The sequence below is a fragment of the Pseudoliparis swirei genome, chromosome 18 (genome assembly GCF_029220125.1).
Source record: "Pseudoliparis swirei isolate HS2019 ecotype Mariana Trench chromosome 18, NWPU_hadal_v1, whole genome shotgun sequence".
Lineage (NCBI taxonomy): Eukaryota > Metazoa > Chordata > Actinopteri > Perciformes > Liparidae > Pseudoliparis > Pseudoliparis swirei.
This window is the reverse complement of record NC_079405.1, coordinates 15,470,743-15,483,410: the sequence shown is the minus strand read 5'-3', so window position 1 is coordinate 15,483,410 and position 12,668 is coordinate 15,470,743. Positions and strand designations below refer to the sequence as shown.

Here is a 12,668-nt window from a genome sequence, read left to right as displayed (position 1 = left end):
GGAGGCACGTATGTATAATTATTAATTAATTGTGTTCATCTCAGATTTCATTTTTAATGAAACTTGTTTTCACTTTGATAGTGTATGTCCTGTCTTCATTTGGCGTTGCTTACCACCATGGACAATATGTACTTTGACTTTCAGCTCGTAAGGAATATTAATATATTTCCAGAAAATGCAGTCGTTTTGCATGACTCAGACACGCGCCAATAGTTATGGCTTTTTGCCCAGCTAACTTTAGGAACTGATATAATTGTTTCTTAATTAAAACTAGACTAGATAATGATCTGATGGGTGGATCTAATATGTTATGGGCTGTAAATCATAGTTAATCGGTGTTAGTATCAGTCCGTATTAATATGTAGAGCAATACATTTGCATGAGTAGTTCTCTACGATGCCATTGAATCGGGATTGGTCCCTGTCCCATACCGAGCTGAGACGTCTCGGCACCATAGTCCGCGGACAGCGACAGACAGCAGTCTGCAGAGTGACTGACAGGCGTTTCAGCACCGGACAGCGCTCACAAGTGGAGTCCAGTGTATCATTGGGCTGGCTCTCAACCCCTACACCGCCCCCACCGCCACCCATGTCAGCAAAAAAAGCTGCTGTGCCTCTCAAAGCTGATTAAAATGTCTATTTGGTTCTCTCATGAGTGGATAAACCATCTGACATTACTAGTGTAGGACACACATGGCTGTTCAACAGTGTTCTCAATAATGTATTTCTTTATTTAATTACAGCCATAAAAACAAACGAGGGGGGACCCTGATGCGGTCATCTACCGGACCATGTCTTCTTAATCTGCCGAATTTGATCTTCTCGTCTTTTCAAGTGACCGAGTGACTTGAGTGAAGATGATCAAAACCGAGTCTCGGTCGGCCACCTCGCTGCCAACGGATACCATGGACATCACCGGCAGCAAGACGCACACCTGCCGTGTGAGACTCAACGTGGGGGGCCTTCTCCACGAAGTCCTGTGGAGGACGCTGGACAGGCTACCCCGCACACGACTGGGCAAACTGAGGGACTGCAACACCCACGATTCTATCTTGGAGATATGTGATGACTACAGCTTGGATGACAGTGAGTACTTTTTCGACAGACACCCCGGAGCTTTCACCTCCATTCTGAACTTCTACCGCACCGGAAAGTTGCACATGATGGAAGAAATGTGCGCCCTCTCGTTCAGCCAAGAGCTGGACTTCTGGGGCATCGACGAGATCTACCTGGAGTCCTGCTGCCAGGCCAGGTACCACCAGAAAAAGGAGCAAATGAACGAGGAGCTAAAGAGAGAGGCTGAGAATATGAGTGAGAGGGTCGGAGAGGAGTTTACAACCACATGTTGTTCTGAGAAGAGGAAGAAGCTGTGGGACCTCTTGGAGAAACCAAGCTCATCATTTGCTGCTAAGGTAATGTCCTACACAGCCACCATGAGTGAGAATAGCATTGATATACAACAAAAAAGGTCTATATTATTTACGTTTTTAATAAATATTCATCCTTCAAGAAGTGAAGGGAGTAGTTTGGTCCTAATGAAAAGGGTGTACATTTAGAAAAATAGTAAGCCAAAAAAAGAAAAGGGGTAACCTAAACTAATGTTATTCAACATCCAGAGGCTCTGTGAGACTGTTTTGATCTGATGTCGGACTCTTTAAATACGATTCATTGCTTTTAATCTGTCACTTTGAGCAACTGGAGTTCAAGAGAGAGAGAATGAGATGTTTTTTACTCAAGAGGTAAACATCAAAGCTGTCAGCAAACCTTTGCATTTCCATCAGTGTGTATTTGTAGAATAGTATAACTTTAGAACTGTTACTCCACTTCATTCAATAATCTTAATTAGGTGTATTTTCTATTTTTAAGAAAATGTGCTGTTTTTACTGGCAAGTTAATTAACAGCCTTCATTGACTCCCAGTATTGGTTTCAGTCAGATAGCTGTTCTTGAGCCATCTATTGCCTGCACGCTGTTCTCCTGGGGTAATTATTTAATGTTTGTTTTTCAATGTCAACACAGAGGGGAGTGTTAGTGTTAGAGTTTAACCCATAACATGACTAAAAGAGACTCTCCTGCTAAGAATATATATATATATATATATATTTGTAGACCACCTTTCAGTCAACCCCTTTTAAACCATCCCATAGCCTTATTTACAGTCCAGTATTGAATCATTCAGCTCATTAACAGACTCAAAGCTCACACTCCAGGATCAAGAGAACTGCAATGTTGTATGATCAATATTAATGTTCACAGCCTTTTAAGTGAACTGGCTGAAAGATGTGACTGGGTCAACATTCAATCACAATTCTTAAATAACTACCTGATTAAATTTCACCAATACAACTCTTTGGGGAATCTGCACATTAACACAGAGTGTCTGAAAAAAGCTTTTGTTTTCAGATTTAATTTGGAATATTTCACCATATGTCATTGGTGTATCAGTTGAATTAAATTAAATTGATTTTGTACAGGCCAAAACCACACACCACACATTTGCCTCAGAGCGCTTTATAATCTGGACACATACAACCGACATCATCTGTCCCGGGACCTCACATCGGATCAGGAAAAGCTCCCCCCCCCCAAAAAACGATGGGAGAGCAACAGAGGAGGATGCCGCTCCCTGGATGGACAGAAGTACAACAGATGTTATGTGTACAGAATAGAAAATGTAGCAGAGTTACAACACATTTAATGCATATGACATAAATTATTAATGTAATGATTAATAGGCATGATGAAAAAGTTACAACTACCAACAATAGCAGCAACAGTGGATGTAATAATGATAATAAAAGCAGTAAGGGTATTAGCAATACTTATAGCAGTGCAACTAATAATAATAATGATAATAGCAGTAGGTGTCAGACAGGACCGCGGTCCAGATAAAACCTTGAGGTGAGAAAGCAGAAAGACTCCAGAAAAGGAGCAAACTTAAGAGGAGGCAGGAGGCAGGAGGCAGAACCAGGACCAGGACCAGGACCAGGACCAGGGCCGGGACCAGGATCCAGACACAACCACGATCCATCGAAGCCTGTGAGGCAAGACAGCACAAAGACTCTGGTGAAAAAGTAGAGTTTGTAATGTGCATTGATGGGACATGAATTTATACAGAAGAATATAGAAAAGATGTCCTTAGATGTCCCCCCGCAATCTAGGCCTATAGCAGCATAGCTAGGGGCTGTACCCAAGCAAACCTGAGCCATCCCTAACGATAAGCTCTCTTAAGGAGGAAAGTCTGAAGTCTACTTTTAAATGAGGTCACTGTGTCTGAAAGTGGAAGCTGGTTCCAAAGAAGAGGAGCTTGATAACTGAAGGCTCTGGCTCCCATCCTGTTTTTTAAGACTCCAGGAACCACAACTAGCCCCGCATTTAGTGAGCACTGCTCTTTTGTTGGGTAATATGGTACTACGAGCTCCTTAAGATATGATGGAGCATCACCAATTAAGGCTTTGTAGGTGAGGAGAAGGATTTTAAATTAGATTCTTGATTTTATAGGGAGCCAGTGCAGAGCAGCTATTACAGGAGTGATGTGATCTCTTTTATTAGTTTTAGTTGTTCACGAGCTGAAGCATTCTGAATCAACTGTAGAGATTTAGAGACTAATTAGAGCAACCTGATAATAAGGAATTCAATTCAGTTTACTTTATATAGCCCAATATTACAAATTACAAATTGGCCTCAGAGGGCTTTACAATCTGTACACATATTGCAGTAATCTAGTCTAGAAGTAAAAAATGTGTCAACAAGTCTCTCTGCATTGCTTTGAGACAGGATATGTTGGATTTTTGAAATGTTACGTAGGTGAAAAAAGGCAATCCTTGAAATGTGTTTTACCTCGGAGATGAAGGATAAGTCCGGATCAAAGATAATTCATTCTTTACAGTGGTGCTGGATGCCAGGGCAATGCCATCAAGAGGAACCATATCATTAGATAATCAATCTCTGAGTTGTTCTGGGCCGAGAACGGGTTGGTTTTCGTCTGGCTTGATCGATAGATATAATTGATCGATAGATATAATTGAGTATCAATGAAAGTTTATTTTGGTTTATTTAATAAGGGACAGTGCACATTGATAAAAACATTTCAGTAAATGTGCCAGAGTTAGCCAAGAGGCTATTTTTCATCTGTAGTCCCGAGAGGCAGATGTCACAAAACAAACTTAAAAATATAAGATTACATATACAATGTACAGACAAAGCAAATAAAATAATGTTATGTTAAAATGGACAGAATACAAACATCCATGTCAGAGACACAGAACATAAAAGCATGCATGAGAAATACAATATATATATATAACAGCAGACACAGCCAAACAACAACAAAAGACGCACATGCAGGTAGAGTGAATGGTCGACCAGCAAAGTCAAGACATAGAGAGACCTGACAACAGACAGACACTCAACAACTGACAGACAGACAGAGCGAAAGATTGAGGACAGGTAGGAGCAGTTACAGTCTAGTGCTCGTGCTGACAGAGCTGGGTACTAATGAACCATTTCTTAGTCTCAGCTTAAAAAGAATTGAATGTTTGTAGATCTCTGATTGATCCTGGAATGAGTTCCAGTCTATTGCAGCTTGTACTGAGAACGCAGACTGACTGAAAGCACTTTCCCTGAGAAGGATAATACAATCCCCTCTTGCTGCACCTCTTGTGAGCCGATATCCAGTGTGTGTGGTTTGAGAGGAGGAGAGGTCAAGCCATGTATAATTTTGTACATGAGACAGACATGCACGTATTTAATCATGTTATCCCAACTAAGCAAGTTATATTTTTTTAGTTGGACAGTGATGAGAGAGAACTTTCTTTTAATCAAGAGTTGTGAATGTACGCTTATATAATGACTGTAATGGTTTAAGAGTAGTGGCACTAGCATGTGACCAGGTTGTTAAACAGCAGGTGAGGTGGGAAATAACCAGAGAATGCATGAATGTTTAAGCTGCCTCTGTTGACATGTATAGTTGCGTGAGAACCGTAAATTAGATAGATTGAATTTGACCCTATTACAGATTATGGAGTGTTTCATGTTTCCTGATAATATTATCTAAAGGAAGCATATATGAGGTGATTAAAATTGGAACTCCGTGACTAATGTTTGTGTTCATCGAGGTTTCATCGTTGACAAATACAAATTGAGATAAATCTGATAAATAGGATTCAAACCAGTTTAGTGTGGTACCTGAAATTCCAATCAAGTGTTCTAGTCTCTGTAATAGGATGTCATGATCCATGGTGTCGAACGCAGCACTAAGGTCTAACACAGGGGTCCCCAAACTTTTTCCTGAGAGGGCCACATAACGTTTCCCTTGTCTGCTGGAGGGCCAGTCGGGGGGGGGGGGGGGGGGGGTAGTGAGAGGTGAGAGTGTGCTCACCTGTGAGCGCGCATCACGGCTGAGCGATGCGTGCGCCACTCGCTGTGAGCGCTGTGCGTGCAGACAGCATTTAACGGACTGCATTGCGTGCGCTCTGATCGCTCTTTTAATGAAGTATAGATACTAAAAATATGCTAAATCACATCGTTTTTAACGTACGGGTACTTTGTTAGTATCGCTACACCGTGCAGCGTGACAGCAGCAGATGTAGCGGACTAACATTCAAGCTAACCTAACTTCCCAAACGCTGTCGACATCTGAATGCTGATTGGCCGAGACGCGACACGTCCCATCAAAGATGTTTTATTGCGAAGAGCACCACTTCACATTTTCTCCGCGTCTCACTACAATCTCAACGGCAGCGGGCCAGGTGAAAAAAATAATAAATCGGAACGCGTTTCTGGTATTGTTCAGGGGGCCGGTCCAAATGTGGAGGCGGGCCGTAGTTTGGGGACCACTGGTCTAACAAGACAAGTGTCTGATGCAATTAGAAGGTCATTAGTAATCTTCCCCAGTGCTGTGTCTGTGCAGTGGTGTTTTCTAAATCCTGACTGAAAATCCTCAAAGAAACTATTATTATGTAAAAAATGACACATGACTGATTTGCAACTACTTTCTCAAGAATCTTAGAGAGGAAGGTTAGAGATCGGTTTGTAGTGAGCCAACACCTCTGAAATATGAGTGGGCTTCTTAGGAAGAAGTTTAATTACAGATTCTTTGAACAACTGGAACATGGCCTGTTTTAAAAGACACACTGATAATATCTAGTGGAGAGGTGTTAATTAAAGGTAATACTTTGAAAGACGGTGGTACATGTCCTGTTAGTAAATACATATTGCTAATATCTAGTAGAGAAGTGCTCATTAAAGGGGAAGCATCTCTAAGCAGCCTTGTTGGGATGGAGTCTAAGAGACGGGTAGAAGGTTTAGAAGTGGAAATGGTGCCTCTGCTCACTCCTCCCCTCCCTCCAGCTCTGCTGCCCTTTTATACAAGCAGCATCGGCTGCTGACTGATTGCCACCCAGTCAGCAGCCGAGGCCAGACTGGGGACAGCTGCCACAGTTAGCTAGACAAATGTCCAAAATTGAGACTGTTATGATCTGGTCAAATAAGCAAGCTGGCACTGTTGTCATCATCGAGATGATCTCATTTAACATGTTAGCTGAAGTCACTTGCTTACAATCGATGAGCAAGCTATGGTGGTAGTTGTAAAGAGGGCAATCTTATAATTTCTCATAATTTATATCAAATAACGCTTAACCCTTGTGTTGCCTTCGGGTCAATTTGACCCAATTCAATGTTTCACCCTCCTGTCGCCTTCGGGTCAATATGACCCGATTCAATGTTTAACCCTCCTGTTACCTTTATATTTACTAACATATTTTACCCTTGAGGTCAATATGACCCCAGCTATTAAAATCTCCAGAAAATTATTAGAATTAATACTGTTTTCCAAGTTTAAGTGTGAGGTACTTTATGTTTGTTTGTTGACTCCCGAAAGAACACCGACATTAAACATTGAATCGGGTCAAATTGACCCGAAGGCGACAGGAGGGTTAAATATTGAATCGGGTCAAAATGACCCGAAGGCAACACAAGGGTTAAGTTAACCGGCTAGCTTGTTATACTAAGATCTCCTTGTTACACACAACACTAACATTATAAACAATATTAATACGTTATCTAGATTGGTGATTCTGCAGCTGGAAGCAGCAGTCAGGGGCCCCAGAGCCAAGAACCAGGGCCACACAGTAATTAGTACAGACAAATCTACTTAAATCTACTTAAGTACAACTTCAGTGTATGCCATTTTAGTACAAAAAAGTACACTTAGCATATTAAAATACAACTTACGGTACACCGTAATTTACACTTTAATATACAGTACAAAGTACGAAAATAGTGTATTTCAATTTAGCACACTTGTTATTAAAGTATACTTATCGAATACACTTTGAGTGTAGTCTACTAACCAAATGTGGAAAGTTATTCCGAAAAAAGTATTCTTGGTACACTTAAATGTAATGCACTTAAGTATAAAAAAAATTCTCCTGGGGTACTAATACTAAATACTACCATAGTTCTCAGATAGTCTTGTCAATGGTTTAACATACTAACATAATAATCCCTACTTACCACTCATGTGGGTTGAAGATGACAGCGACAGGGATAGCAGCCAGGATACATAAAAAGTCAAGGCCAAGATGACAGGGATAGTTAACGGCATGATAACACAGAAAGTGAAGGCAAAGATTTTGATTATTTCAACCTGCCGAAGTCAGACACGTTAGACCTCTTCTTCTGTTTTCACCCCCAGCAGAAGGCAGACAAGACTGTCGTGCAGAGAGCCTTTTTTTGCAAAGATGGCACAAACAAAAATGGCTATCATACACGGGGGTGCACATAACTGGTACGCAGGTACGCATGGGCGAAAATAATCAACAATGCGTAATGCCACTTGTGTTACTTCGCGCCTTTGCGTCCTGACCGATCTGATGTTGATCGTCTCTAACCAGCAGCATGTCATTTCTGTCTCTACATTTCGGAGAGCTCCGATGCCGGCGCGCGCATCGCTTACCCGTCAGGTGAGCACACTCTCAATAGCACCCCCCCCCCCCCCCCCCGTAGGTGGACGTCACACAAGCGGACGCTACATATGGAGTGAGTACCAAACACCATCTCCCGGTACTCACTGAAAAAGTTATGTGCACCCCTGATCATACAGTCAAGACAAAGAAGCCCTCTTCTGTTCCCTTTGTCTGTTTTTTGCTTATCCCAGAGAAAGCAGCTCTTTCATCATTGGCATGTCCAACCTCACACACGTACTCCAGAGAGTTGAAGAGCATGAGAAGAGCCACACAGAGGTTATGCTGAGGCATATTTCCTCAGATTATCAAGAAGCACGATCCAAGACCTTCTCATGGGACTTCAGACGTCGCTTCATAGAGAGCAAGTATTGGAGTGCATTATATATGTGATGAAGCTCATCGGCAAAAGAGGTTTGAGCTACAGAGGCAAGCAGGGAGAGGCCGTACACACACTTGATGAGGACACCATTGACCATGGTAACTTTTTGGAAATGATAGTTTTACTGGGAGCATGACGTCTTTCTCAAGGAACACCTCACTCTGCATCAAAAAGAGCAAGAAGATACTTCAGTCTGGTTCAAAGGGAGGTAGAGGTGCCCTTGTCATTCTCCTATCCAAAACAACCATCGACTACATCACCACCATGCAACGGCTCATGAAAACTACCATCCGGGAGTCCGGGAATCTGGAATGTACTCGGTCCAGATCGACACCACACAGGACATCACAGCCCTGCGCTCCGAAAAGTGCCTGACTCAAATCCATGTATGGTGCTATTCACACATCCTATATCTTGTGTCAGACACAACACAGTATAAACTGGCAAGTTGCTCTCTTTTTTTCTGATGAACAACATCCTGTCTTCTTCAGAGAGTCCTACCAGAGGATGAATATCTGGGAGAAGGAGAGCAAAGACCCAAGACGCAGATGTCTCACCTCAATATTAGAAAGACGCAGGTGGTTCAAAGATGCAGCTGTGACAAAGGTGTTTGGCTCGTTTGGAAAGCCAGACGGGGCCCTGTATGTTGATGTCCTCCACGCCCTCTCAACCATTCAAGACGGAGAGACCATTAATGCCACCGCACGAGTCAATGCACAGCGATACATCGGCCAGCTTCTGAAGTATAAGAGTTTACTTACAGTTCAGATCTTCCTGCACATTTTCTCTAAATAACTTCACACAAATGGAATGGAAATCCTGATAGCTCATCAAATGGTGTGTCAAGACGGCGGCCGACAAATTCGTCCAGTGGGCCAACAATCAACTACAAGAGCAGAGTGAGGAGACTGAGCTGGAGGTGGAGACCACTCTTCCACGGAAATGGGGAAGAAGGAAGAAATACATTCCTGGAGAGAATCATGGCCACAGTCGCAGGAAGCATGCACCATCTGTTTGCTGTGTTTGTGTTTGCTGCCGTTTGATGACAGAGCATCAGTGGGCGAGTTACAAAGCGATCTCAAAGGTCTGGCACGACAGTCGGATAGGCTGAAGGCATCAGAATTTTAGGAGCACACAACCAAGACAACAGAACCCAGGCCAGAGGATGCTGAAGATGAGGCAAGGATAGTTTACAAAAAGTGCTCATCTCGCGAGGACTGTCCAATCGGTTTCTACTGAGTTGTGAAGCAGTACAAACTCCTGACAGATGCATACCACATCATAGGCCTTGCATACAGGCTCCTGCTCACCCTCTCTATCACACAGGTAGCATGAGAGCGAAGCTTTTCGACGCTGAAATATATTTAAAAAACAGGGTCAGGAGCTTACTCTCTGAACACCTGGAGGCTTTTATGTTGATGGCTACTCAGACAGATGTTTTGTAGCTGCTGGACAGCGAGAAAATCCTACACTGTGTTGTAGAAGAGTGAGCTGCTGTAAAAACTACTCATGTAGTGTGGTAATAATAACACATAAGTCTACTGATATTGTTTTTTATTACCATGCGACTATAATGCACCTGGGCCGGCAGAGTTAGTTTAGGTTCTGTAACTTATGTTATTATTTTGTTATGCACCTTCAACATCCCTACACATACACACACAATTACACACCCAGCATGCAACACTACTGATCCCATGAGGTTCACACACCATCGTATGTTCTGTCCTGTTCATTTCTTCAATATAGTTCATACTAATTCTACACTCTGATTCCAGTTTCTTTATTGTGTGGAGTTTCTCTGCTGACATTCATTCCTTAAGACTCTGTAGTTATACATATAACCATCTTATACCAGCTCAGAGTTAGTCATCTAGAAAACTATACCTACCTTGTGTTACAATAGCCAGTATCATTTTATTCCATATGTCCATCCAGGTAAATTGGTGGATCCAAATGTTATAAAAAACCCATATATGATGTATTTTCTTTGTATTCATCCCAAATAATGTTAAGTGTATTGGTATTTTTCCAAGTAGGCCACTGACCGGTTGATAAGTGCGATGCATTGAGTGGGCAACTCGCCGTGTATTGAGGGGCCGATGTGACAGTAACTCCAGGGCCACTTGTGTTCGCATTTCCACCATGGAAATGCCCACTAAATTATTCATCATAACAATATGGACTCCTGGAAACTCAGGAAAAATATGCAGTTAATCATTTCATCAAAAAGGATAGGCGCTTGTTGATACAGAACAGTATGTGCTGAATGTCCATGTTGTCATTTTTAGCATGGCCGAATGGGAGGAAAGGGTAAGTGGGTTGTGAGTGTACTAGAGCATGTCTCAGCATGCCTCTGCTGTTTAATTCTCCCTGAGGGGCAGCTCAGTCTCGGAGGTATCACACTCGCCCTATAAATCACACTCCCAAGAGTTCGGCATCTAAAAAGTGCCTGTATTTAAAGGCCAGCAGCTCAACAAACTACATTGGATTGATAATCCATTCCTGGCGTTGGAGGATGCTTTGAGATATTATCCATCCATACCGCTTATCCTCATTAGGGTCGCGGGGCGCTGGAGCCAATCCCATCTGACATAGGGCGAAGGCAGGGGACACCCTGGACAGGCCGCCAGTCCATCCAGGGCACATATAGAGAGAGACAACCATTCATGCTCCCATTCACACCTATGGGCAATTTAGAGATCAATTAACCTGACTGCATGTCTTTGGACTGTGGGAGGAAGTCGGAGAGAACCCACGCTGCCACAGGGAGAACATGCAAACTCCAGACGGACCGCCCGGACCGGGAAGCAAACCCATGGTCCTCTTGCTATGAGGCGACAGTGCTAGACACTACACCACCGCGCAGCCGACACCACCGTGCAAATTATTGTGTTTCAAAATCTGTAAAATAAACAACATTTCTAAATATATAGTAGTTGGTAGGTTGACTGACCCTAATGGTAACTGACAAACAGAAAATGGAGTTGTGAGTTGTGTACAGATTGTAAAGCCCTCTGTTCGTAATTCGTGATATTGGGTTCTACAAAATAAACTGAATTGAATTGAAAAGGAGAAAGTTCTTATTCAATTTCAGTTAAGTTCTACAGAATTTCACTCAAAAGACTTTTGACAATCTGGGAATTTGAGTTTGTTTCTCCTAAAAGCCTTGAAGCGCTTCTACTCCCACTGAAGCCTTGGTCTGGAACAGGATACTGAGCTATCAAAACAGACACGTAGTTATTGTGCCTTGGCAGAGGCTATTTCAACTAATTGCATGGGAACTTCTCAATGAGCCGAAGACAGCCATGGAGGCAGTTAGCTGCACTTCTTCCACACATCAGATATGGCTGATTGTGTAAGCACTTTGCTTCGCTGTCTGTGAAGATATCTCTGTGCACCCTGGAAATCGATGGCAAACACCTTAAGATGTAAGACAAGCTGGGTTGGGTGGGGGCACACCCTGACCAACCATTAGAGAGGGATTCAGACATGTGACTTCCCAGAGCCCACTGACTGCTGATAGCTCTGTATGAGGCCAGAGTGCAGTGCAGGCTAACCTCCAGCGCTGTCTCTCAGGGAGTACACTGGGATGAGAGGAGATGCAGCAGGACAGTCACTGTGATGTTATGGTGTCTGTTGTTATTTTCAGTAATAGCTCTGAAGTCACAGCACTGAGAGTTTTCTCTGTGTCCTTGTGTTTCACTCTCTCCTTTCCTCTCCACTGTTCTCTCTTTGTATTTATGTGTGTATTTATATATATATATATATGTGTGTGTGTGTGTGTGTGTGTGTGTGTGTGTGTGTGTGTGTGTGTGTGTGTGTGTGTGTGTGTGTGTGTGTGTGTGTGTGTGTGTGTGTGTGTGTGTGTGTGTGTGTGTGTGTGTGTGTGTGTGTGTGTGTGTGTGTGTGTAGCCAGGCATGCAGGCTATTCAACCGAGTGTATTTCACAACTTGTTTTCTCGGGTTGTTGCTGGGTGACTGCAACTCTTCCATTGTGCTTGGGTCAGTTTTGAATAGCCCTAAATCAAATCAATGGCAGACAGTTTCCCAGCTGCCAGACTGACTGCAGTGCACTATATCGTCAAGTGGGCTTAAACAGAGTCTCAAGGAAAGTTTGATGGTTGGAGGGAATCAGAGTCTCTCCGTCTCGTATTGTTCTTTCCTGTTGTACTCCTTCCTCATTGTTCAATTCTAAGTTACCGAGTCAGCATTAAAAGCTCTCAATATTGTACGAATTCTTAAGATAGAAAGAACTCTACAAATAGATTTGCTCCAAACATTTTCAGGGGAGGGTCAGTGAATGAAAGTGAAATGTAATGAC

The 12,668-nt window shown here is 42.8% G+C and overlaps 1 protein-coding gene across 1 annotated transcript in view; it reads left to right on the top strand.

Moving 5' to 3' along the window:
- The first annotated feature begins 838 nt into the window (after window positions 1-838).
- The window catches only part of LOC130207933 (potassium voltage-gated channel subfamily B member 1-like), a 40,016-nt gene continuing 28,186 nt past the window's right edge, over window positions 839-12,668 (top strand). The window contains 1 exon segment of the mRNA XM_056436715.1: window positions 839-1,411. Coding sequence (XP_056292690.1) covers window positions 857-1,411 — 555 coding nt within the window. The 5' untranslated portion in view covers window positions 839-856.